The sequence below is a fragment of the Arachis hypogaea genome, chromosome 15, assembly GCF_003086295.3.
Source record: "Arachis hypogaea cultivar Tifrunner chromosome 15, arahy.Tifrunner.gnm2.J5K5, whole genome shotgun sequence".
NCBI lineage: Eukaryota > Viridiplantae > Streptophyta > Magnoliopsida > Fabales > Fabaceae > Arachis > Arachis hypogaea.
In genome coordinates this window covers 4,831,999-4,858,296 of record NC_092050.1, presented here as the reverse complement: position 1 = coordinate 4,858,296, position 26,298 = coordinate 4,831,999, and the positions used below count along the sequence as shown (strand labels likewise).

General features: G+C 35.1%; 4 protein-coding genes and 1 non-coding gene across 6 annotated transcripts; 3 read left to right on the top strand and 2 right to left on the bottom strand.

The window, feature by feature from the left end:
• Nucleotides 1-2,191: 2,191 nt before the first annotated feature.
• Nucleotides 2,192-3,620, bottom strand: LOC112747748 (uncharacterized). Of its 2 annotated transcripts, XM_025795938.3 has the most exons (3): nucleotides 2,680-3,620; nucleotides 2,532-2,603; nucleotides 2,192-2,430 (listed from the first exon to the last, which is right to left on the bottom strand). In XM_025795938.3, the coding sequence occupies exons 1-3, from the start codon at nucleotides 3,352-3,354 to the stop codon at nucleotides 2,425-2,427; spliced, it is 753 nt and encodes a 250-aa protein (XP_025651723.1). In that variant the 5' UTR covers nucleotides 3,355-3,620; the 3' UTR covers nucleotides 2,192-2,424. The 2 variants fall into 2 exon arrangements, with proteins under 2 accessions (XP_025651723.1, XP_025651722.1); XM_025795937.3 differs by having other exon boundaries at nucleotides 2,383-2,603.
• A 519-nt stretch (nucleotides 3,621-4,139) lies between these two features.
• Nucleotides 4,140-11,107, top strand: LOC112747747 (E3 ubiquitin-protein ligase HOS1-like). The gene is made up of 10 exons (XM_025795936.3): nucleotides 4,140-4,432; nucleotides 5,236-5,608; nucleotides 5,775-5,909; nucleotides 6,006-6,181; nucleotides 6,690-7,079; nucleotides 7,185-7,343; nucleotides 7,809-8,297; nucleotides 8,893-9,030; nucleotides 9,896-10,608; nucleotides 10,751-11,107. Exons 1-10 carry the CDS (start codon nucleotides 4,316-4,318, stop codon nucleotides 10,917-10,919), a joined length of 2,859 nt encoding a protein of 952 aa, XP_025651721.1. The 5' UTR covers nucleotides 4,140-4,315; the 3' UTR covers nucleotides 10,920-11,107.
• Nucleotides 11,108-13,799: 2,692 nt separating this feature from the next.
• LOC112747746 (transcription factor KUA1-like) lies at nucleotides 13,800-16,461 on the top strand. The gene is made up of 3 exons (XM_025795935.3): nucleotides 13,800-14,383; nucleotides 14,907-15,115; nucleotides 15,608-16,461. The coding sequence occupies exons 1-3, from the start codon at nucleotides 14,086-14,088 to the stop codon at nucleotides 16,097-16,099; spliced, it is 999 nt and encodes a 332-aa protein (XP_025651720.1). The 5' UTR covers nucleotides 13,800-14,085; the 3' UTR covers nucleotides 16,100-16,461.
• Nucleotides 16,462-17,735: 1,274 nt separating this feature from the next.
• TRNAQ-UUG (transfer RNA glutamine (anticodon UUG)) lies at nucleotides 17,736-17,807 on the bottom strand. Its single transcript has one exon. It is a non-coding gene; the product is annotated as a tRNA-Gln (tRNA).
• A 766-nt stretch (nucleotides 17,808-18,573) lies between these two features.
• LOC112747745 (peroxisomal acyl-coenzyme A oxidase 1-like) lies at nucleotides 18,574-24,266 on the top strand. The gene is made up of 14 exons (XM_025795934.3): nucleotides 18,574-18,912; nucleotides 18,998-19,106; nucleotides 19,187-19,248; nucleotides 19,415-19,624; nucleotides 19,812-19,899; nucleotides 19,974-20,136; nucleotides 20,762-20,960; nucleotides 21,384-21,581; nucleotides 22,102-22,233; nucleotides 22,424-22,544; nucleotides 22,691-22,801; nucleotides 23,145-23,214; nucleotides 23,598-23,781; nucleotides 23,887-24,266. Exons 1-14 carry the CDS (start codon nucleotides 18,775-18,777, stop codon nucleotides 24,094-24,096), a joined length of 1,995 nt encoding a protein of 664 aa, XP_025651719.1. The 5' UTR covers nucleotides 18,574-18,774; the 3' UTR covers nucleotides 24,097-24,266.
• Nucleotides 24,267-26,298: the final 2,032 nt, after the last annotated feature.

The window sequence follows — 26,298 nt, the reverse complement described above, 5'->3', positions numbered from 1 at the left end:
AGTTCCAAGTGTTTTATTTTTGTCAAGGTTTTTTTTTTATGGAAGATGATGCCTAAGGCCACTTGGTCTTAACTTAGGCATAGACCATTGTAACATATTAGTTTAAAGCCCATAAATACTCGATGTTCAAAAGTAAAGCCCATAAATACTCACAAAGGAGATCATTTTGGTACTTTTTTTTTTTTGCTTAATCATTTTGGTCCCTCTTTTTTTTTTTTTTGGTCAAGTGGATTAAACAACCCCCAATCCTAGGTATCACAACTCACCCACGCTACACACTCACCCACACACATTTTAAGAGTTCATAATCAATACTTGGTGCACTCACCAAGATTTGAACCCGGGTGCAGTATATTAAGAGGCACATGGTGTTACCAGTTGAGCTAAGCCTTAGCTGCATTTTGGTCCCTCTTTATAAGTTGGATATTCGCTCCGGACCAATGTATAGTTTATGAGTGGACTCAGTACTCACATTATATCATATCTTGTTCAGTTGTAGTAATCAGTTAGCAATTAATCACGAACACATTATATTGAAAATAAAAATAAAGTCCAAGTTGGGTAAATTCTTTGATAGTAGTTTAAAACGGCAACATTGGTTATATATGTACAAGTCATACGTAGTCAATTCTAAGCCAAATTGGCTCAACCTTAATTTAATTAAGGCACTAAGCTATCACTTGTGTGAACATAGGTGTTATGCACTTTTCTTCTTTTACTTATTTCTTTCATTATTTGTGTTATAAAAAATGAGTTGTGAACAGATATCATAATTTGTGGAAGAAAATGTATAAACAATCAACTTTGATATTAGCTAATATTAGTAAATTTTTCTATTGTTGAAATTATTTTTTAGCCTCATCTTTGAAAATATTTAGAAGTTATGATTTAAGAATTGAGGTCGATCGTTGCTAGTCACTCGCTGACCGTAAGAAATAAAATTGTGGCTGTATTATAAATAGTGTTAGGACTTAGGAGAAAGAATAAAGAAGTGAGAAGGAAAATTACAAACATAAGAATAAAACAGTAATTTGGAAAAGATTAGCGCCTATCTAATGTTGATTCACTAGTGGGCTTATTTTTTGGAAAAGAAAATCAATAACTATCTTCATATACTAATGGCTAAACACTCTTGACACGTATAAAAGTGGAATGTTAGAAGGTCAACTAAATTTGTTGTTTTTAGTTATCATTTAATTATTAATATTTAAAAATATAAGATAAAATATATTATTAAATTATTAAATTAAAAAAATTAAATTAATAACTAAATAATAATAAAAAATAATAAATTTTAATAATCTCCTAATATTATTTCGTATAAAAGTATTAAATTCTTTTAGATTATGTATTGTATATTTGAATTACTTTTTAATTAACAAAAAAAAAAACTTGTTATTAGAGAGTGAAAACCTGTGTTTTTGGTTGTTTGACTTAAAAAAAACGTGTTTGACCAATTGACTTTGATCCCTTTGTAAATTGTAATTTGTAGCTTTGCGAAATGGGGATAAATACAAGCGGTGGCGGATGCTAGCAAAGCCGGCGAGGTGCTCTGATGAATCTGTTGGTGCTGCGCTGTATTACAAGTATTGGACCCTCAGACCAAAAATGTAACCCAAAAAGGTTTCTCAAATTCGGTTAAACGAGAATTAACATTAATTTCAGATAAACAGCGATTCCATTCCAGGGAACAAAGTGGTCTGGTCAGGGAAACCTTGGGGGGTCAACATTATGTAAGCCAAACACAATTACACAAGGAGGATAGAATAATATGCTTACCATAAGGTGACGTATTTTCATGGCTACAGAAAAGTAGTAGAAGAGGAAGACGACAAACGCCATTCACCCGGCAAGAAAAAGAAGGAAGAAATAGCTGCTAGATACTAGAGAGTAGATATTGTATGGTTTATTTCATCCTGTAACAAATAGGGAAGAAGTACAAAGGGTGAAGCCATCCGCCCATTTTATCAAGTACTACCTAACGCCATTACCTCAAAGCAATTTGAATAAATACGATACACAAATCATTCATCCAAAATCATGGTGCCATTAATGTACCTTGCAAAGAGATGTACAAATGTGTGCATAAGTGAAAAGTCCTTATATGCATTAGTCAGCTATTTTCAAAGACCACGAGGGTTTACTGTTGGCATTCATCATCGATTCAAACTCACAATACATGCAATAGTCATAACATAAGAGCTCTCTCTGCAACTGATATATCATTGAAATCCATTCTGTTAATCATATGTACATAATATTGTACTAATACTACTATATATATCTGTTTACCTACAGAGAAGGACTATGAGGTTACAAGACTAACTCTAAGTAAATAAAAGTAATCAAGTGAAGTTCATTCTTCTGCAACAATTCTTTTCAGGAACTCTTTACAAAATCCACCTCAATTGCTACCATGCTCATCTAACGCTGCAACAAATCACCATATCCAAAGAATAATAGCAAAGTAACAATCAACAGTCATGTAGCATAAATCAATCATAAAAACAAAAAAGAAGAAGAAAGAAAACCTTGGCTGGAGCATCAGCAACTCTGTAAGCTTCTGCGGTTGCCCCTACTAACCACAAGCCAGGGAAAACACACTGAAAATTCAACACAACAAACTCAGATGATGATCAAGGTCAAAATAGAAACAACAAGAGGAGAAATACACAGTACATCCAGTTGTTTCTGAACATGCTTGGGCCTTTTCTCCGGCCTTCTGGCGGGCCTCGACCCAGTGATGGCGAATATGTCCTCTTCGATTTCTTCTTTCGAAAGAGCAATCCACAACTTCCTCTTCTCTTTCCTGTCACCTTGACACTGCATATCCGCCATCTCCCTCAGCCGCACCGACTTCGGCTCCGACGATGGCCCACCGGTAACCGCCGCACCTGCTTCCCCATTCCCAGAACCCCTTGGGAACGCTGATTTCCTGGGCCTCAACTTCCAAGGCTTTTCAACCTTTAACTCCTCACCTTCGCCTTTGGCTTCTTCTTCGCCGTCCTCACGCTTCCTCTTTCCGCCGCCGTCATCATCGTCGGTTACATTGTTGCCTGCTCGGTCGGAAGTTTGTTGCCGCTGCTGCTCTTGTTCTTGTTGTTCAGTGTGAGATTTTTCTGTGATATGGGAGGAGGAGAATCCAAATCGGTATCTGACGGTTCTGGATCCGAGCCTGCGGGTTTCGGGTTCGGAATCGTGATCGGCGGGGGGAGGAAGCTGGGAGGAGGAGGAGTCGCGGGAGAGGGGAGAGCGGTGGCGGTGGTTAGGCTTGGTGTGGCTTTTGGAGGCCCATTTCAAGAAAGGTAGGGAGAAGTTGTGAAGAGGTTGAGACTTGACCGGTGCCGTCGCCATTCGGGGAACCTTAGGCCTTTGCTAACCTTCCGTTCGAAGCCAAACAAAACCGAAAAGAAGAAGAAGAGAGAGAGAGGGAGAAAGAGAAAGGCAAGAAGGTGAAACCCTAGAGAGGAGCAGCGAAGAATGTGTGATAGATTCTGCAGAAGAAAGGTGAAGGGGGCTGTAAATATGGCAATGCAAAAACCAGCTGCTCAACCTGCTTACAACACTTCCTTCTACGCTACAAATTTTGCGACCTTCTTTTCTTTTTTCTTTTTTATATTTTGCCCCTTCCTTTTACTCATATTGTCGTTTCGGTCCTCAACTTTATTTTCGGAATGTGCTGCTGTCTTGCTTCGGGGAGCATTTGATGGTTACGCATCACCAATGCCAATAACCATCACTGCTAAGTGCTATTGCATCCATTTCAATCAAACATAAAACGGAAAAGCTTTCATTCTTTCATCGGCTATAGCACAATTCTTTAAAATAAAATTGTGAAGCTCATTGGTATTTTTAGTTCATACATTACTAGGCTAACAAAACTTTTCAAACCATCCTTCTAAGTTCTAACGAGAAATATTGACTTGCTGTCAGCGCTGCCAATGACATTGCGGTAATGCGGTGCGATTTACTTAACACAGCTACACAAGCATGGATGGAAGGAGCGAACCATGAAGATTTCAAATTGGGCTTCAACCCTGTTCGGCCCATGTGTATTAAATAGGAACCCGGCCCAACCCAACGAAAACGACCAGAAGGAAGAATCGGAAAAAAAAAAAGAAAAGAATTGCTCAACAAAAAAGAAAAGAAAAGTATGTTTTGTTTCAAAAACCCTCCAATTCCAATCCGTGAGAGTTTCCCTCTCCGAGAAGCACGGCGGTTTGTGAGTTGGGAGTATGTAAAGGGGACCTTCACTGAACTGTAACACGGAACCGTTTACCTATTCCAGCTCAGCGTCGCTACTATCTCTGCGAAAATGGATAGAAGGCTCAACGGACCAGCCACCACTCCCTCCAGCTCCGGCGGCGCCACCGCCACCGCAAGATCTTCGTCCCGAAAGCTGCAACCGAACTACAGTAGTCCATTTGTTCAGGTACTCACCCTTGTACTTGTTGCTCTTTTGAGCTGCTTCATAAAACCCTAGCTGCGAATCACTAAGGTACTGTTTGTTTCCGTATGTTCCCCCCTCATTTGCCCTATTGGAATATTTTTTACATCATGTTGCGTTGGGTTTACTTCAATCTGTGAGCTGAGCTTTCAAATTGGACTCGCTTTCAAATTGTGAGCATGAGCTATCGTTTAGTTCTTCATGTAAGGGTGGTTTAATGTTCAAGTGTTCTGTTATTTATTTTTTGTTTTGGTTGCAATGCTGCAATGCTATGAGATGCATTGAAAATGTCGTTCACTTCTATTAAGGATGGTTCTAGTAGTTTCAAATTGATTTATATTGGCACATCTAGTGATCTATAAGTCCTTACCACAAATTTAGCCCTTGAATTCTATTATATTTTCTGGAACCCGACTTGCACGGCCCAGTTTGTAGTTTCCAGCTCTATACTACAAACTGAGACCACTGTAGTGATTTAGATGACTGTTGGTGATTCTTGCATAGTGAGCCTAATCTACTAAACAATTGAGACCTGTCCTGTCCTTCAGTAGGTCTACTTGTAATCTTATGAAGTTCTTACTTCTTGGTTCCTAACATGTCTGAATTATTTGTTGTGAGCACGTGGCATTGGAAATGAGTCATACCTGTTTAGATGCAGAAGGAAACTGTATTTTATGTAGAACTTGAAAATCGTTAGTTCCATTTTTCATGTTATTGAGCAGAATAGAGGTTTCATTTCATATTTGTCAAATAATAACAGTACACGAGATGGGAAAATTTATTTTCAGGCTACATTGGAACGCTTGGCATCTATTGATCTAATTGAGTTGTGGAAAGAAGCCAAAGTTGAGCACTGCCGAGCAACTAGAGACTTGAGAAGCTGTGGTCGTTATGTCCTTCACTTGTTGAATTCATGTGGGCATGCTTCTTTATGTGAAGAATGTAGTCAACGGTGTGATATCTGCCCAATATGCAGAATCCCAATTCCAAAGGGTGGTGATAGACTGCGTCTCCGACTTTATTACGAGTGCATAGAAGCTGGCCTTATTTCCAAAAGGTGTGATGAGAGATTTCAAGAAATAGAAGATGGGGAGAAACAGCGTCTTTATTCTTTGTTTGACGTTGCACTTGAGAATAACTTGGTTTCTTTAATTTGCCACTGTATCCTTTTATACATTGTCATTTATCATCCCCTCCCTATACCTCCCCCTCACAAACAAAACACACAACAACGACAAAGAAGGAATATTATTCTCGTGTTTCTCTGTTGTTTTGACAAGCCCCCTTCTCTTTATCTACTTTGCATTTTCTTGAACCAAAATTTCAGACATCACAGATGTATGTATGGATGAAACTGCCGGTTCCAGTGATCCAGTTATAGCATTTTTGTTGGATGAAGTGGTAGTGAAGGATTGGTGCAAGAGGACATTCACAAATATCATAGCTGAACTACAGGGAATTTGTATCCTCAAACCTTTTTTAACTGTTGGTATCTAAAGCTAGTTATAGCGAGTATATTTTATGCTTCCGAGGTTTGTGCTCCCTAACAGTGTTTTAGATAATCTTGATGTTTTTCAAATGAAAGAGAAATTGAGTTCACTTCTGAGATTTTCATTACACCTGAAAGGCATATCAAATGTGCTAGACATTTTGGAGTCATCTTTTAAGGGTACTCTTTCAGCACAACTTCATGATTTGCATCATCTCCAAGAGAGCGTGTTAAAGACAAAGCAGGTTTAGTCTTGCAAGATTTTGTTTTTGATTGAGTGATTGTATTACTGTTTTTACATTTTTTTTGGTTGATATTTTAGTTTTTCACTTGTTGCTTGCTTGGCTCATGCTGATCGGCTGAGCATCTTCATTATATATATATGCAGATATTATCTTCTTTTTCTGTTACTTTTAGCCGTTGCTTACGATTTTGTTATAGTAATGTTGGGTATTTCATGTTGGATGGGATTTATATTGCAATCTGCAAAATGTGGTTTACTACAGTGAACCTTGGCTGCAGAAATTCACACTTGATTTTCCGTGTTTGTGTATGAGGAGGGCCTTCTGTAGAAGGGACTGACATTTGGTCATTTATACTTGGGTCTTTCATTAATATTGTTTGCCAAGCTTATTGAGCTTCCTCTCTCTTCACCCTCTCTGCCTGTAAATATGGAACCTTAAGAATAAAGAGGAGCTCATTTTGCAATCTTAATACTGGCCACTGATTTGTTATTTCAATTGTCCAACCCAGCATCTGGAGATTATTGTCTGGTGTACAAGACATTATTTTTTGGAGAATGTGAGATCTCGTTTTACCGATAGTTCATCATGGGCTTCAGATGTCCGCAGACGGAAATCAGAAGCAATTAGACGTGCTTGGCCTGATGCAATAAGTCAATCTGTGGAGTCAACAGGACATGTTGGATCTCTATTTATTGAAGATGCATTGAATAATCTTGATTTAGAGGAGGGCTTAATACAGGGAGGTGATGTTGCATCTTTGCAGAAGGATGGACCATTGGTTTTCCAGTCTGATACTGATCGGGTGTTGGGTTGCTATCCATTCAAAAATCTCCATGCTGCTGCTGACTTACTCTTTTTACGTGGAAGTTCTGATGTTGTGCTTGCCAAACAAGCAATCGTATCCTTCTACCCTTTCCTTTATAGTGGGTGTGGGATGTTGTATTTTTTGGTGGTAATAGTTGTAATTTATAGCAATACATATGCCTTTCCTTAACTTCTACAGTTTCTGTATTATTTGTATGATCGTCACTGGACAATTCCTGATGAAGAATGGAGGGAGTTAATAGAGGACTTTGCAGTGACATTTAATATTAGCAGGCATTCATTACTTGAGTCTTTTACTTTTTATCTCCTGGATGATGATACTGAGGAGGCTTTACAGGTGACTAATAACATAATATTTGTGTTCAGTGAGTCTCAATGCTTATTTAACCAGTTTGAAAAAAAATAAATAAATGCTGATTCTATATGTATCAAGTTTGGTTCACTAATTTCCTTTAGCTGCTGACTATTGATACCATCATATTAGTATGAGGAGACAATGCTAGGCAATTTATGGGCATAAAATGAAAGTGGTAAGAGTAATTGGGATTTGAGTCAGAGATATTATATATGCTATTTCTTCCCCATTTAATTAGAGGGTCTTGGTCTAGTATTTATCAAAGTAAATATACAGCTGTTTGTTAAGCCATAAGTGTACTAAGAATCCCTCCTTCCGAAAAGAAGAATGAGGAGCTATGGGTCTTGTAGTCCTTATGCAATGACCATGTTACATTTTGTAATATTTGCTGTTAAGGTTGATCTGTTGTTTTTCTTTTGAGATTAATATATTTTATTATTCTGTTAGGAAGCTTGTCGCCTTCTTCCTGAAATTTCTGGCGCAGCATCACACCCTAAAATTGCTGAAGTACTTTTAGAAAGGAATAGCCCTGATACAGCTCTGATGGTTTTAAGGTGGGCTGGTCGTGATGGTGGGCCTCGTAATATTTCACTTAGAGATGCTGTCACTGCAGTGCGGGTAAGGATCGAGTGTGGACTTCTGACTGAAGCATTTATGCATCAGAGGATTCTCTGCACAAGAGTGAAAGAAAAGAGTTTCAATAAAGGAGCACCTTTGGAGACTGCTGATGTACCAAAAGGGCAATTTAGTAATTGGGTGGAGGTCTTGGTAACCGAGATTTGTTGCCTCTGTATTAGGAGGAACTTAGTGGATCGAATGCTAGAATTGCCATGGAATTCTGATGAAGAGAAATATATACACAAGAGTCTTTTGGATTGTGCTACTGAAGAACCCCCGAGGACTACTGGAAGTCTTCTTGTTGTTTTTTATATGCAGGTACTTCTTGTTGTGTTGTTTTCAGTGGTCGTTTGGAAACTCTTATTCACTTTACATTCCCAACAATCTCACCCTATTCAAGTGTATGATATAGTTCCTGATTACTTATTCTTACATATTTACTAGTTAGGAACAGTAACCACTTTTTGCTTATCAATTTGCATGCAATTCCCTTGTTTAATGGATCCTTTGTGAAATTTTCTTGATACATAATCATGTATTTTTGGCCATCTCATCTGTATTTTTAGCATAGCAAAACGTAGTGAATAGGAATGATAACACCTGAGTTTTACATCTTTCTTGCATAGAAAGTGATATCTGGCTTCAATAGCCTAATAAATAGTTCATAATATGTGAGTTTAATCTCTGTTATGGTGTATGCTTATTTATACTTTGCTTTCAATAGAAGTGAACTTTGTGTATCTTAAACTTGTGTTTTCTTTTACTCTCTGTGTCTCTGTGTGGGTGTGGGTTTTGTCCCTTTTTTTGTGTTTCGGGTGGACAAGACTGTATTAGCTCCTTTCTGAATTATGATGATAATTTGCTTGAGTAAAACAATAACGAAATTGTAGCTTATAAACTTCTCTCTGTTCAGCGTTACAGATACTCTGAAGCATACCAAGTTCATATTCAACTTGAAAAGCTGGAGCAAGATGCCATTTCAAAAGGTTCTATCCAAGAAGAATTTCTACCAAGATTAGAAACAGTTAGTTGCTGGAGGACCAAATTGATTGTAAGTGTTTTATATATATATATATATATATATATATATATATATATATATACTTTTTTCATGAATTTATATTTTTATCCTTGGAATACCATCATTCATTATTTATGGCTAGCAGCCTATATTACCTGCACTCACATTCTAGTGCTTTTTTTTTGTTGGGGGGGGGGGGAGGAGGGTATTTTATTATGAAGTGTCTTTGGTGATAAACACGACAACTAAGTGGTATTTTTTCCCTTAATTTAATTTTCCAAAATTTTTTGGCAGATGCATGAAAAGGAATTTAATGGCCTGTTTGGTTTAAGAAAACATTTTCTATTTTCATTTTGTGTTTTATTTTTACAATTCCCATTTTGTGTTTTTCCGAAATTCTCCTTTTTTTCCTCCCCTACAAAATCCTTTTAGGTTCTTATTTAGAATTGAATCAACAACAAAATACCTACATAAATTAACAGTTGTTGGTACTATCTCTATCTCCCATGGAAAACCTGAACTTGTAACCAGAGTTATTCCCCAACTAGGACCTGCAGGCGAGCTACCCATTCTAACAGATCGAAGCCATTTACCACATGGTATGGGAACCAAAATGGGAACTCCCAGATCTTATAGGGCGTTTTCAATTTAATAAAAACACTATAATAATAATAATAATAATAATAATAATAATAATAATTATTATTATTATTATTATTATTATTATTATTATTATTATTAATGCCAACATGCTTAGATGCCTCAGAAATTGTGATATCTGATATGCATGATGTGGCAAACTGTCATGTTGATGTTTTAAACTTTATAAACTCTAGTGTATTGAGCATATTATTAGCATTAGTTCAGTAAATATTCATTTCTTTGAATGAGACAGAATAGGTGCTTGGAGTTGCTTCCAGAAGTTGAGCAGCAACAACTGAGAAGTGGAAACTTGACTGAAGGTGGTATTACTTCTCATGAAGAAGTTACAATTCCTGCTAAGATTGATGTTCCTCGGACTCGGGAATCCCGGTCAACGAGTCTATTGATTCCCTCATCCACAGATTCTTCCGACATGCTGCATGGAGATCATACATTTGGTTTGTTGAGTTCATCAACTTTAGGAACTTCAACCAAATTAGGCATGCCTTTTCCTACTATTGGGCCCGAATTTGGTAATTTTGGCACCCCATCAGATCGTCATGAAGGATTAATCCCTAGTAACATGAGGTTTTCAAATAATCAAGGTAAAAGTGGCAAAATCCCTAGGTACGATCACACTCCAACTCCAAAGAATCATAGGATCCGTTTCATGAATGATTCAGCTCTGAAGGGTGCTAACAAAACATCACCAAACAATTCCCAAGAAAATATGCGGGACAAAATGTCACCAGATGAACGGAGTGCGCTTTTTAGCCATACTAAAAAAGCCAGTCCTATGTACTCCTTGAAGGCTTCAGCCAGCCCCGTTATTGGATCCATGCGCAGCCATTCCAAAGAATTTGCTGATAACTTTCCTAATATATCTAGTAAGAGTGTCCAATCACATAAAGGTGATAGAAGTTGGAATGCAGCGTCTGCTAATGATCCAATGGACGTTTCTTGGAGGTGAGATCATGTTACCTGTTTCTTCTTTTGCTCCCTGCCGGTTTGTTTACTGATAAGGCTTATTTCTTATAATTTCCACATTTACATGCCCTTCCGCAATCTACACTTTGCGCTGAATCCTTCTTTCTGAACATTTCTACAGCCATACGGAGACGAGATTAGATGCCAGAGAAAATATCAATGGTGGACCTAGGTGGAGATCTGACGAAACCAGCGATGAAGAGGAGCAGGGTCTGGAAAGAGCTATGGATATAGTTTACCACGCAACTCCAACTAGAACAAATAGGCGAAGCAGGTTTACCAAGAGATGAGACTACATTTCTGAGAAAAAAAGGGGTTTCTTGTATTTTTTTTCTGGATAGAAACAGGGAAAGACCAGCGAAAGAGAGTTATTTTCAGTTCAGATTTGTATCTTAAAGGAGTTTTTACTTGGACATTTACGCTGGTCTTAGTTGTGCAGCTAATATTTCGATGAAGGAAATGTTAGTCTTAAATAGTACATTGTGTTGGCCTTTTCCTTTTCCGTTCAGCCTTTTTCCGAATTATATATTTCATGGTTGGAACTTCGAAGAATGATTCATACAAAAAATCATATCATGTTTTAAGCAAATTCAAGGCCGTCGTGGTGGCTGAAAGAGTCTCGTCCGAAGATATTGTATTATGTACGCGAAGATATTGTAGTCGCCTTCTAAGATTGGATGTAGATGCTTTTATATTGTCATGTTATGCGTGATATTTCCTCTAAGAAGGGGATCAACAGTGGAAACCTTTTCCTTAGTAGATGATGTGGGAATGAAGACGAAGTGAGAATGATTGATGTAGTGATAAAAAAGATGAGCCTTTGGAATGGGATAAAAGGTGGATACAGCTTCTATAAATTACCATTATCCATTTATCCTGTTTTGTACGATTCCACTATATTAGTCAACTACTAAATCGTGTTTTCTTTTGTCGAGCCCTGCTAAATCGTTGGTCTGGTCGTTGTGCAAATTTGATTTTTGTTTAGTTTTTCTTGTGGACTGCGTGGTTTTATTCGCTAAAGGTTATATAGAACCCCCCTAAGAAGAGATTATAATCAGGAAGTGGTAAAATAGTAAGTTCCCTTTTGCAGATAACTTGTCAACTTTTAAATCTGCGCATTACTATTAGAAATCAGTAATCACCTAAAATTTAATCTTATTTTTGTTGACCTAGAAGTCATTGGCTCAATTCAACTTAGTTCAATGAGAACGCGTTCCCTTTGCTTTTCCACTCAAATTATCTCTAACAAGAGAGGTTTTAATTGAATTTTATGGACATAAATAACTTCTAACTCACTCATTGACTCATTCCCTTGAATAAATATTCAAAGAAGTGAAGAAGAAACAACCTATCCACTCCTTTCTCCCAACATCCAAGGTAAGTGGTGTGGACAACCACCAAGAAAATGTTCTCAAATTGTCCCACGGATAATTATGAGAAGAATATCATCATGATTTATCTGTAAATGGATAACTTTTTAACAAAATGAAAATGGTGATAGTGTACGGAAACCATATACATACATATCGAAAAGGATAATTTACATTGATAAAATAAATTGAGTTCAAAATTTTATAGATGTCTTAAACCGGAATTAGTTACACATCATGTCTTAAACACTTTTGTATAAATCGAATTAGCTTGATTCGATTTATTATATGCAGATAGATTATTAACATAAATGTTTGAGTTTATATGATATTTTGGAAGGCTATACTTTATAATAACTAACTTTGGTAATAATTCTTTGTATGCTAAAGAATTAGAGTATGATTTTTAAGAAATTTTTTAAATTTTTTTGTTCGTTTTAAATCTAAAAGTTTGTAAAAACGTAAATTTTCTAAAAGTTGAACTAAAACACAAAATTTGTATTTCTATTTTTATTTATTTTGATTTTTTAATATTTTATTTAAATTCAAATAAAAATATTTTCTTTTCCTTTTTTTTTTAAAAGATAAATTGCATTCTATAAAATTGACATGATTACAAGTGTCAAAAACGATAAAAACAAAGCAAATGGGGTTCTCCTACAATACATTTTCGAAGTGTAAAAGAAAATGAGAAAAAACTTAAAGAAAGAAAAAGTAACTTAGGTCACGAGCATTCATTAATTTCTACTCCTTTCTAACTCTTCACAAAGCTTCCTCTTTTTTTTTTTTTTTTTTTTTTTTTAAAGATGAACAAATTGCAGATCTTTCACATTCTAAAGCAAATTCAGTCTAGTATGTCTAACATTCATTTTCCACCGATGTGTACTTCTTCTAAAATGTCTCTGCTATTGGACATTGTGTTAAGCAATGTATTTGTTTATGGTTCTATCTGACATTTTGGACAAAAAAGAGCAATAGCTGAAAATCTTTTATGGATGTTGCTAAACATTGGAAGCTTTTCATGTGCCGCTCTCCATACAAAAATCTGTATCTTTGTTGGCACCTTCAGTTCCCAAATCGAATTTCATAGTCATTTATTTTGCATGAGAGCAAGACATTGTTTAATTTGGAGATGTTAAAAATTATATGCAATCTTATAATGGGATGAGACATCATATGATAAAGATATTTTTTATTAAAATTTATATTTTAAAGTTAATAAAAAATAAATAAATAATTATGGACATTTATACAAATAGTAAATCCAATTATTGTTACTTATAAAAGATACCTATAGTAAATTAAATTAAACAAATTCCAGTTATATATAAATAGTATAAATCAAATCTATTTTATTCGATTTATATAAATATATTTAGGATATAATATATATTCAATTTTAATTTGGTACATTTATTTTATTAACGTAAATTACCTATTAAAAATAAAAGAATGAATATCTAATTTGATCCTTATCAATTACTTTAAAAAAATTATGAGATTTACAAAAAAAAATACACAATTTAATCTCTAATTTTTATTTTTATAGGACTAATTAATTTTTATACTAAAAAAACCAGAAATCAAATTGTATATTTTTTTTAGTTAAAGATTTATTATCTTTCGAAATAATTGTCAAAACGTTTAGAATTTTTCTAAAAATAAAAATGTTAAACACATAACTAAAGTAAGAGAAGTGGGATAAAAAGCGTCACGCTTTCAGCATTTTTGTCGTGTTGAAAAATTGAAAAAACAATAAAAGAAAAAATGATAAGTCAACCAGGATGATCTGATTCGGATCTGATAAGTCATCGTGATAAGCGTTCAAAAGTTGAAAGGACCATGGCAATGAAAACTTGCACGAAGCACAGTATCATTTCCCTTTTTTATCTGAGAGACGAAGATAAATACGCTAAACTTCAGTTTTGCGCCTCCTCTTTCACTCCCATCAGCGCAAGCAGAGGGAGAAAAAACAAAAACCCGTTCTTGAATCGGGTGAACTCATTCGGATCCCAATTGACCCGATTTCAGAATCCACCGCTTATCGCCACCGTGTCGGATCCGTTTTGCGGCGTTGGAAGGAAACATGACGCGACGGTGCTCGCATTGCAGCAACAACGGCCACAATTCGAGGACGTGCCCCAACAGAGGGGTTAAGCTCTTCGGGGTCCGATTGACGGACGGGTCGATCCGAAAGAGCGCTAGCATGGGAAATCTCACCCACTATGCTGCGTCGGGTTCTAGTTCCGGGTCCCACCACCATGCATCCAACAATCCGGGTTCTCCCGGCGGTGGTGACACCCCCGATCACGCCGCCGCCGAGGGTTATGCCTCCGAAGACTTTGTTCCTGGGTCGTCTTCTACCTCGCGTGAACGAAAAAGGGGTTCGATTCTTCGACCTAATAAAAAAATGAAGTTTTTCATTTTTAAATTTGCTAAATTCTTTTAAATTTCCGTTTTGCTCGAGTGTTATTATTTTTACAATTATGTGATCTTTGTTTCCCAGTAGTCTGTTTTTTAGTATTGGCTTGTTTCGTTGTGTGGAAAACGAGTTAAAGCAGCTAGCTTTATGACTTCATGAGTGAATTTATTTGAATGCTTTGTGCTTGATGCTTGGCTTGGCTGAATAGTTTGAATGATGTCGTGTGATCAAGTTTCGAACTTCCAATCATCATTAGTGTATAAATGTGGAGTATGCTTAGGTTTTTACATAGTAGAAAACATATTATTCTGGTTGACTTGCCGGTAACTTAAGCATGCACTTGATCATTCTTTAACTCTTTGATTTGATGATTTGATAATTGACTATATAGAAGATTTTTTAATCCTGTTCTTTGCTGGGAGAACCTTAAATGATGACTTGAGGAATATCTACTAAGTATGGAAAATCATTTCATTGATGTGCAGGTGTCCCGTGGACTGAGGAGGAACACAGAATGTTTTTACTTGGATTACAGAAGCTTGGAAAAGGTGATTGGCGTGGAATTGCACGAAATTATGTCACATCAAGGACACCTACTCAAGTGGCCAGTCATGCTCAAAAATATTTCATCAGGCAAAGCAATGTGTCTAGGCGCAAAAGACGTTCCAGTCTATTTGATATTGTCGCAGATGAAGTTAGTACCCTAACTTGCAAATTTCATGCATCAAATTTGTTTTTCTTTTGCATCTAGATGCATTCGATGGAACTGACGGCACATAATGTTTTATACTGTTTGAAGCCCGTGGTTAGGATTATTTGATTTTGCTTCCTTATAAGATATTGTGTGACCTGTTCTAGCTTCATGTTGTGAAAGAAATCAATATTGTACACAATACATTGATGGTCAATTAATTTTGGTAAAAAATCTAAAAGTACATCCATTTTCTAATTTTCTTCTTCTGCAGTATGTTTGGCATCATGGGATTTCAGACAAATCACTTTAAATTGTGATCTTATTTTTGCAGTATTGTTCCTAGTGAAGTTAGGAGACAAACATGACATTTTTTTGTTTTATGCTTTTTAATGATGTCTACTATTTGAAAAATGTATCTTCTTCCCTCATCTGATGTGCTTGGAACCTTCTCATTTATTTCTAGATTCTTAATGTTGAATTGTGATTTTGCAGTCAGCGGACACACCAATGGTGCAGCAAGATCAGCTACAGGTCGAAACAGAAGGCAATAACCCCTTGCCTCCTGTGCCTCCAGCCCTCGATGAAGAGTGTGAATCCATGGATTCTGCTAACTCAAATGACAGGGAATTGGCCTTGTTGAAGTCAGATAACTCGCGATCACCATTCCCAGTGCTGTATCCTACCTTTTATCCTCCTGTCTTCCAATTACCTATTCCCTGTTGGTCAGGATATGATCCAGAGCCTACTAAGAAGAAGGAAGCTCATGAAGTGTTGAAGCCAACTGCAGTGCATTCTAAAAGCCCAATTAATGTTGATGAACTGGTTGGCATGTCAAAACTGAGTTTAGGAGACTCCATTGGGGACTCTGCCCCATCCTCCCTGTCCCTAAAACTCCTCGAAGGACCTTCTAGACAATCAGCTTTTCATGCAACTCCAGCGTGCGATAGTTCGAACATGAACGGCAGCGCAATCCACGCATTATAAGGGCCCCTTCTGGCAAGTAGGGGTGTGTCCTGTAGCCATATCTATGAATGTAGGGATCATAAATCTGGCCATGTGGTCATCACATATCTTGTGGTTGTGGGAATATCCTTAATAATTTTTCTACCTTTTTCTTTTGCCCTATTTACAGTGGTTAATTTAGTTTGTTTCAATGTTGGTAGGCAGCACAGCAGTAGCATTTAGGAATTATTACTTGGGTCTAGACTTTGTTTGTTTGTTCAATCATTTCATTTACCAGGGTCATTTCATGTATTGTAAAGTTGATTGTGCAGAATAACAATCTATTAGGTTGTGCTTCCCCTTTTATTTAGCAAACAAGTAACTGCTAGGTAGCAAGTTTTCCATGTTTTGCCTCACTTCGTTTATCTTCTACCTGAGTTGAGTGGGACGAAAAAGAAAATCAACTGCATGAGTGTTATTCTAATTGATCATAGGTATTAAACAATTAAGCAATAATTAGGCACTGCACTTTGAAAAAATATGGACCAATTAATTCAATGGATAAATCGATGCTTATTCATTACATTAAGAGAATGAAGTATTTTATGAAAGACAAAGAAGAGTTACAGATGTACCATAACCTAGGATTCAAGGGTGTAATGTTTGGTCGGCTGTAACTCTTCCGTCACCAAGTGGGAGTGTAATCTAATATTGTTAGTGGATCCTCTCTAGTGAAAAAAAATTGGATGGTGTCTAGTGTTCAATTTTATTATTTATTTTTCTCTCTTATTTAATTTTGGTTCCACTTATAGAATTAAAGGTGGGAGATTACACTTTATTCTCTCCAAGTGTTCAAAAAAATGGAGAGGATCTATTTTTCTAAAAGACAGAGATGAAATAAATTTTAGTATTCTGTTTGGTACAAAGTGGGAGACAGAAATTGAAATAAAAATAAAATTTTAATTTAATTTGTACAAAAGGTAAAATTGGAATTAACTAATTGAAATGAAGGTATTTTATGTATAAAATATTGTTAAAGTTTCCGTCTCTATTTCTAAAAATTTTAGTCTCCTTTATCTCTACTTTTTGGAGGTATTGAAATACTGAAATTTTAGAGACAAAAACAAAAATTTTAGTACAATCTCTGAACCAATAAATATAATACTGAATTTAAATCTCTCAATCTTTGTCTCGATATCTCAAAACAAACGCTATCTTAGTTTTCATTATCTTGCCGGTATAGAATGGAATATACCGAATATACGTGTGAGATAAGGAGTTCGCATTGCTAAACTAAACTCTGGGAATTCACGGCCGTGCATGGTTTTTGAACACGTGTCTCTACATGCATGATACTTTTAGTTAGGTCTTAGGATACCAGAAAAAGGAAAAATGTTGTTATATGCATAGGCCAAGTAAAAACAAATAAGATGAATTCTATGTTGTTTACAATTTGGTACATATTTTTTGCTAAATTTATTGTTTATAATAAATTTTAAATATTTAATAATTATTTATTTTATATTTTAAAATTAAATATTAATTTTTAATTCTTTTTAATAGGTCAGGCAAAAATTTTTAGGCATAGCCAACAAATAATAAAGAGTATGTTAAGAGTTTAAGACTCGGCCTCTTGAAGTGAAGTTTTTTTATTTGGCGACAAAATAATGGAAAAACTAGGTCCTACCGGGAGTCGAACCCAGGTCGCTGGATTCAAAGTCCAGAGTGCTAACCACTACACCATAGAACCATAGAAGTACTTGTGTGTCAGCATCTAATGGTCACAATTATATATTTGTTATGCAGTGTGGATGGCGAGAGCCAACCATGCATATGGAATGATGGGTGACTTCAATATACTTTATACGCTAAATAAATCAAACTTTAGAGACAAAATTATATGAGCATTATGGGCTAAAAGCTAACTGAACAACTATGAGTCTATGACCACACAAGCCACAGTTCTAGAATTGAAGGATGATATCAAAGTCCAGAACTTGATGGATGAACTGTTACTAATGCTCACTTAAGGGTTACTGCTTTCAAACTTGAATAGTTTATACAAAAAGCTAATAATGATACCTAACTTGGTATTAGATTTTTGGTTTAAATAGATTTAGAATTTGTTATAGATTTCTTAAAAAGTTAAAAGCATATGTATGGCTTGGTAATTATTTAAGAAAAATGCTATAACATCTCAAAATTTATTATTTTAAATTATCAGTTAGTCATCATTCATCAATATTTAAAAATACAAGATAAAATATGTTAAATTATTAAATTAAAAAAATTAAACTAAAAAATTAAATTAATGACTAAATAATAATAAAAATAATAAATTTTGATATGTCGTAACATTTTTGTTATTTAAACTTCTTTTATAAATTCTATATATTTAAAAACCATTTGTTTTGGTACTATTAGGACGGTGGGATCGAAATAAGTGAACATTCTTCATAGTTGACAGAAAAGTAATGGCAAACATTAATAAAACGTGGGAATTAATTGACTAAAGTAGAGTAGTATTATTCACATTCAAAAAATGGCACTAACGAATAGAATAATAGTGGCATAAAAGAAAGAGGATATCCACTATAGAGGCCGGTCCTCACCATTGTAGCTTTGGAAAAACAGTCAATAGTTAACAACGTTTGGAAAAACACCTTCTTCATACTTGAAAGTTCAGAGTTGAAACCAAAGGTGTCAGGTGTGAGAAAATGGAAGGCGTTGACCACTTGGCTGACGAGAGAAACAAAGCAGACTTCGATGTCGAACAGATGAAGATCGTTTGGGCGGGTTCCCGCCACGCGTTTGACCTATCTGACCGGATTTCTCGCCTCGTTGCCACCGATCCTGTAATTATTTTCCCCTGTGTCTTCAATTTTTGTTTGAAATTGTTGGAGTTTACTGAATGATGATGGTTCTGATTGTGATTTGTAGGTGTTTAGAAAGGATGATAGAACCATGCTTGGTAGAAAGGAGTTGTTTAAGAACACTTTGAGGAAAGCAGCTCATGCTTGGAAAAGAATTAACGAGCTTCGTCTTACTGGTGAGACCTATTTTATTGCTCTATTCTGCATTCTCGGTTTCTTATCTTTGCTAAAAGAATTCAAATTTGTATTTTTCCAGAGGAGGAAGCTTATAAGCTGAGGTTCTTTGTGGACCAACCTGCCTTTACGGATCTTCATTGGGTATACTTCAGTTTCTTCTTGTGCTTGCATTGTTAGAAAATTTACTCATGAGTAGTACTAGTGTGCAGTGCTCAAGTTTTGGATTTCAAAGGAATACAGTGTGTGTTGTAAGATCAAAGCATAATCTGCTTCTACTAAAGTTTTGTTATTGAAATTCTTTTTGCAGGGAATGTTTGTGCCTGCTATCAAAGGATCAGGCACTGATGAGCAGCAGCAGAAATGGTTGCCTTTGGCTTATAAGATGCAAATAATTGGTTGCTATGCACAAACAGAACTTGGTCATGGATCCAATGTTCAAGGGCTTGAGACAACTGCAACTTTTGATCCCAAAACCGACGAATTTGTTATTCATAGCCCCACATTAACTTCCAGCAAAGTAAGTTATATGAATCATTACTTGTGAGAGTCTTTAGTGATTCAAATTATAGAATCTTACAATGTTACATCAACAAATACAATGAGGAAAAAATGGTTTTTTAGCTTTTTTCCAATGCATATTGTATGTGCTTTTTGTTAAAAGCATTTGGATATGATTATCACTTCATTGATGCTGATTTAAACAGTGGTGGCCTGGTGGATTGGGTAAAATATCCACACATGCTGTTGTTTATGCCCGTCTGATAACTAATGGAAAAGAGCACGGAGTGCATGGTAATTTCGATTGTCTAATCATCCAGAATTCCAGTGATTCGAACATCAATTAATTAACTCTGTTCAATTTGAAGGTTTCATTGTCCAGCTGCGGAGCTTGGATGACCATTCACCCCTTCCAGGTATAACTGTTGGTGATATTGGAATGAAATTTGGAAGTGGAGCTTATAACAGCATGGATAATGGGGTTCTTAGATTTGACAATGTGCGAATTCCAAGGAACCAAATGTTAATGAGGTAATTTTATTTTATCCATGGTGTACAAAGCTACAAACTGTGATGTACTATACTAATAGCACATGAATGATCTGTAGCATAAAACTAATAGAACTTTAAACCCCCGAAGGAAGCTCATTGAAGTTGGGTCAAACCACAAGATGGGAACTCAATGTAACTTGGACAACAGTAACATCAACCTAGGAAAAACTTTTGGCTATTATGTTCACTGAACGATATAAGAACTTATATTTTGTCTTTGAATATAAAGCATCTTTTACCCCTTTCATTTCTTTAACCAGGAACCAGATTTAAAAAGAGCTTTTAGTTCCAGTGAGAGGGAAACTGGTCCAGATTAAATACCTCAACAATCAATTCATGGGCAATGTTATATCAACATTTTCCCTTCAAGATTATTATTTAAAATGGCTACTAGATAAGAATAACATTTGAGAAACATTAAATGGAAACAGTAAAAAGGGTTGTCTTTATCCTGTTTTAAAGTTGAAAATATGACTCCTTGTTGAGATCATTGGTGATAGAAAATACCTGACTTTTCTCAATTGTTTTAAATGGTAGTGTTGCCTTGCAGTTTCCGTCAATAAATTCATGTGATGACTCCTAACTTTTTTCTTTTTAATCTCAGGTTTTCACAGGTTACAAGAGAAGGAAAATTTGTGCACTCAAGTGTTCCAAGACAATTAGTTTATGGTACCATGGTCTATGTGAGGAAAACAATTGTAACTGATGCATCCATTGCTTTGTCACGAGCAGTTTGCATTGCTACAAGATATAGTGCAGTACGAAGACAATTTGGGTCACAGAATGGAGGTATTGAAACACAGGTAAGATTTAAAACACTCCATTGAAGCATGGCTTTTGCTTGTTGGCAAATTCCTTTTTAAGGAATGGTAATGAAATATTTATTAATATACTTTTTCATATATAAATTGTGCAAGGCGGAAATGGAGAATGTATCCAAATTAAATTATACAAACTATATAAGTTAATTTACTTTAATGTTAAGTTGCTTCTGACTAATGTAGTTTCTCCCTTTCAGCTAGTCTTGTTTATTACTGACATATCTGTTCTATGTAATTTGATGGGAATCTAGAAAGTATTCATCCATATATTGTGCATGTGTTATGTGATACAGAAATGTGTATTTCGGTCTAATGTTTTATCAAAAGTAGAATTTGATTAGTTGGATTCGCATTGTTTGGCCTTTATGCTTAATTTTGTCTTCCTTTTTTGTCCTTTACATTTAGGTGATTGATTACAAGACACAGCAGGCTAGGCTATTCCCTTTGCTAGCTTCTGCCTATGCATTCAGATTTGTTGGGGAGTGGTTGAATTGGCTTTATACTGATGTGACGCAAAGATTGCAAGTCAACGACTTTTCAACACTGGCTGAAGCTCATGCATGCACAGCAGGGTTGAAATCCTTGACTACTTCAGCTACTGCTGTATGTCATTTTTTGTTGGTTACTCTTTGTATTGGCTACTACTTTATTAAATATGGTTTTGTTATTGTTTCATCCAGTTTCTTCATTATTTTTTCCCCTCTCCATATGCTCTGTTGTCATTTAGTCAGATTCCTTAAGTGTTGCTGATAAATTTCTAAAATGATGATCTATTATCCTTATAGGCCTCCTCCCTTTACTCCTCTCTATCCATATCCGTTTTCTTTGTTGTTTAAGATATGTTGATACTGTGAAGGCATTTATGTGAGGGATATGATTGAGCATCAAGGCTAAAATATTAATACGAATTGTATGTAGAGTTACTATCTCAGTTCTTCAGGCATATAATTTGTATGTTGGATAACTGACTTGATTTGCCGTGTCTTCTGGATGTAAATGATGCGAATGTTTCTGATGTTAGTGTTTAGATAATATGCTTCTATTGTTTCCTAATATATGCATTTCATTTTGCAATGCTGAATTTTTTGAAGTGGTAATGAAGGCCAGTTCGCTTAATTTGCAGGATGGAATTGAAGAATGTCGCAAGCTATGTGGCGGCCATGGTTACCTTAATAGCAGTGGTCTCCCTGAGTTATTTGCAGTCTATGCTCCTGCATGCACATATGAAGGAGATAACTATGTGCTGCTTTTACAGGTTTGTTAAATATCTTTTTTCGTTATGTTTTTTATTGTCATCTTATGCATTATATACAAGTCTTTTACAATATGTTAAAAGGATTCATATTTCTGTATGACAACTGTGGCTTAAGTCTTGTCTGGTTTAGGAGGTTTACCAGTATTGATCTCGGGGTTGTACTGATAACTTCAAGAAAAATCTCATGTAGGTGGCAAGGCATCTTATGAAGACTGTTTCTCAGCTGGACTCTGGTAATAAGCCCACTGGTACTACAGCTTATTTGGGTCAAGTCGAAAAACTGTTGCAGTATCGTTCTGATGTTCAGAGAGGTACTGAACTCTACCACCATAGTTAATTTTGAACATATGTAAACTTTAAAGATGTAAGCTTCATGTATGGTTTCAGTTAACATAAAATTTGTCTGTCATTGTTCTGTTGTAACTTTGTTATGTATACTTACTTTTACTCGATGCAGCCGAGGATTGGTTGGAGCCTAATGTTTTGCTGAAAGCATTTGAAGCTAGGGCTGCTTGGTTGTCTGTTGCTTGTGCTCAAAACCTTAGCAAGTTCACCAATCCTGAAGACGGTAAATGATTCAAATTCTTCAACTAAGCTTGACTATGGAGCTCTGCTTAAATTTTCCATTTCTTGTGCAGCTTCCCAAAAGAAAAGAAAAATAACTATCGATAAGATGACACACACACAGAGAGATATATATATATATATATCAATTAATTTTAAGTCCTAAAGAATTAACCAAAGCCATTAGCACTTCAAGATATTATCATTTAAAATTTTAAATAATAACCAAAAAAACTCCCCAGGATATACCAAAGTTCTTGTAAGTGCATTCGTTGAGATAGTTTGCAATTTGCAGAACATGCTTAAATATTATTATGATTAGTGCTAATAATCTTTTTTTACAACAGGTTTCCAAGCACTCTCAGCTGATCTCGCTGAGGCAGCAGTGGCTCATTGCCAATTAATTGTTGTTTCCAAGTGAGCTTCTTCAAGATTTTCTATGTTAATTAATTGTTAATAGCTGCTAATTGTTATACTTGTTGACTTTATTGATCTCTAGATATATACTACATTAGATTGCCTCGGTAAACAGTGAGTTCCATGATATTCTATTGGAAAACATAATGTGTTAGCATTAAATGACATCAGTGTCAATTTAAATAAATGTTGCACTGTTGAATAACTTTTTGTTTGTGTAATTTTTTCAAAAATCAACAACGTTGCTATTTGATCCTAACTCAAAACATAATAGTCTATTATTAATCAATATCTTAATTGTTTATTCAAGATATTAGATTTCTGTACTTAAAACTAGGATCTGCTTGAATCAGTCTAAAGCTTGATCAAACTCTTTCATTCAGATTCCTTGAGAAGTTGCAACAAGATATACCTGGAAAGGGTGTGAAACAGCAATTACAAGTTCTTTGTGGGGTTTATGCTCTGTTTCTTCTTCACATGCATTTGGGTGAATTTCTCTCTGCTGGCTGCATCACTCCAAAACAAGGATCACTTGCCAATGAGCAATTGAGGTCCTTGTATTCCCAGGTTTGTCCCAAAACAATTTCAACATCTGATATCATAATTTTATAAATAATATGTGATTAATGTGAAGACTGAAGACTAATAGTGTGATTATATGCATATGATTAGGTTCGGCCTAATGCGATTGCGCTTGTTGACGCATTTAACTACACTGATCACTACCTCGGTTCGGTTCTTGGTCGGTACGACGGAAATGTGTATCCAAAATTGTATGAGGAGGCATGGAAGGATCCTTTGAATGAATCAATCGTTCCTGATGGCTTCCATGAGTATGTTCAACCAATTCTTAAGCAGCAGCTTCGTAATGCTAGGCTTTAGATGATTTAATACCTGGTTTGTTAATTTACACCTAGTAAATTCTATCTACTTTAATTGTGTTTTAAAGAGTGAATTAATAAACTTGCACGGAAGGATAAATAAAGAGAGGTGTGAGGAACATAACAATCATAATTGTTGATTAGAAGGAAGATGCTTTTGGTTATGGACTACCTTGATGAATTCTTTGTCAAATTTTGGAAATCCATTCTTTCATCTTAGATTAAAGTTGATAATAATAAAAAAAGATCTTACTAACAAGTATGGAGTCTCTACACAAGACATGTACTACAGGAAATTACAAGATAATTAATTTTTTCAAATTAAATTTGGAGAATTTATTTAATGACCATGAAAAGCAAAGGTCATATGAGAGTTTTGGGGCCTTATGGGTGTATGGATTATGGAAGTTGCTTAATGGCTGATTTTCCAAAACAATCACGTGTGCAAAGTCCAACGGACTATAGTTAATTAAAGCTAATAAACGAATCTAAGGCAATCATGCAACCACAAAAATAATTAAATAACAATGTTATGGTGGCTTTCTGTCACATCATCTTGGGATCTTAAATCTAATATAATACAGCAATGCTACAAAGTACGAACAATCACCAATAATTGTTACCGTTTATGTGTATCTCACTTGCTTTGGTTTCCTAAGTGCGTGTATATAATTATTATGTTTAACTAAATGATTCGATAACAACAATTTGGAGAGAATAACATAGCATGACGATTGATTAGGACCATAATTTTGTTAATTATTAGAAATTGGACTCTCATGTCAACTCACTTTGGACGGATTCAGGGAAACGTGTATAATAATCATTTCTACAGAATTTTGAATAACTCCTATATATATTCCTATTCGTGTAATTTTTTAATAAATTATAATAATGTGATGATTGTTTCCTAAATATTGTAATTTTAAATTTTACAATTTCTTTTGGTAAGACATTACGTGTATTAATAGGCATCATGTACTATATATTAGATCCCATATTTCTTTTTTTGTTTTTAAATAAAAAAAGGAGTATATGTAATAACATTTTCCCCTCGTGTTGTAATGGTACAAGGGTACAGTCGCTAAAATGATTTAAATTATTGTAGCGTGTATTATTGTAGTTGTGACTTGTGAGAGCGATGAGCGATATTTGAAAGACGATATGATATGACGAAAGGGGTTCATTAAAAATATAGGGCTACCCCTAACAAATTAAAATGCACCTAGCTATAGCTTGCCAACTAATTTATGCAGCAATGTCTCAATTAAATATTAAATAAATTTTTACTAACATGTTGGAGTTTTCATTTTGGAAAAAAGTTGAACAAAAGAGATAGAGCCATTAATTGTTGGAGTAAAATTGCTTACTACTACTGTTCTATTAGGTAGCGTTTGATGGAGAGACAGATACTGAAAAATTGAGACTGAGAGACAGAAACTAAGAGACAGAGACTGAAATAAGTTTTAGTATTTTGTTTGGTGTCAAGTGAGAGACAAAAATTGAAACAAGAATAAAACTCTAATTTAATTTGCACAAAAGATAAAATTAGAATTAATTAATTAAAATGAAAGTATTTTAGGTATAAAATATTATTAAAGTTTCAGTCTCTGTTTCTAAAAATATTAGTCCCCTGTGTCCCTACATTTTGGAGGTACTGAAATTTTGGAGACAGAGACAGAAATTTTAGTATCAGTCTCTGAACCAACAAACATGATATTGTGTCTCAGTCTTTCAGTCTCTATTCCAGTAAAACAAACGCTACCTTATAAATTATCGAGAACTTTTTGCTACCGTTATGTTATCTTTGATTTTGACATTATGTAGTTACAATATTATTTGAAAAGTTTGTACCAAATTTTTGCTACCTTATTAGTGCACATCTAATTCAGGATAAAGAAAACGACCTAGATTTGCATATCACAACGCTTTGTCTTTGTGTCCCTGCTTACTCCATACAATCCCAACGGATTTTGTTATAAGATTGACAATAACCTAGACAAAGAAATAAATAAATGATTGTTTTAATTTGTTGCAACTTGGCATAATCGGAGAGAATATGATATTTGAGTATGATACGTGGGTAAACTACTGATTTCTTCTTATGAGAATTATTTTGCATATCTGTTATTATATCTTATAATATTCGACACATTTATCATCTATTAGATATTTCAAATTTGAAGAAAAAAATATTAAAAGA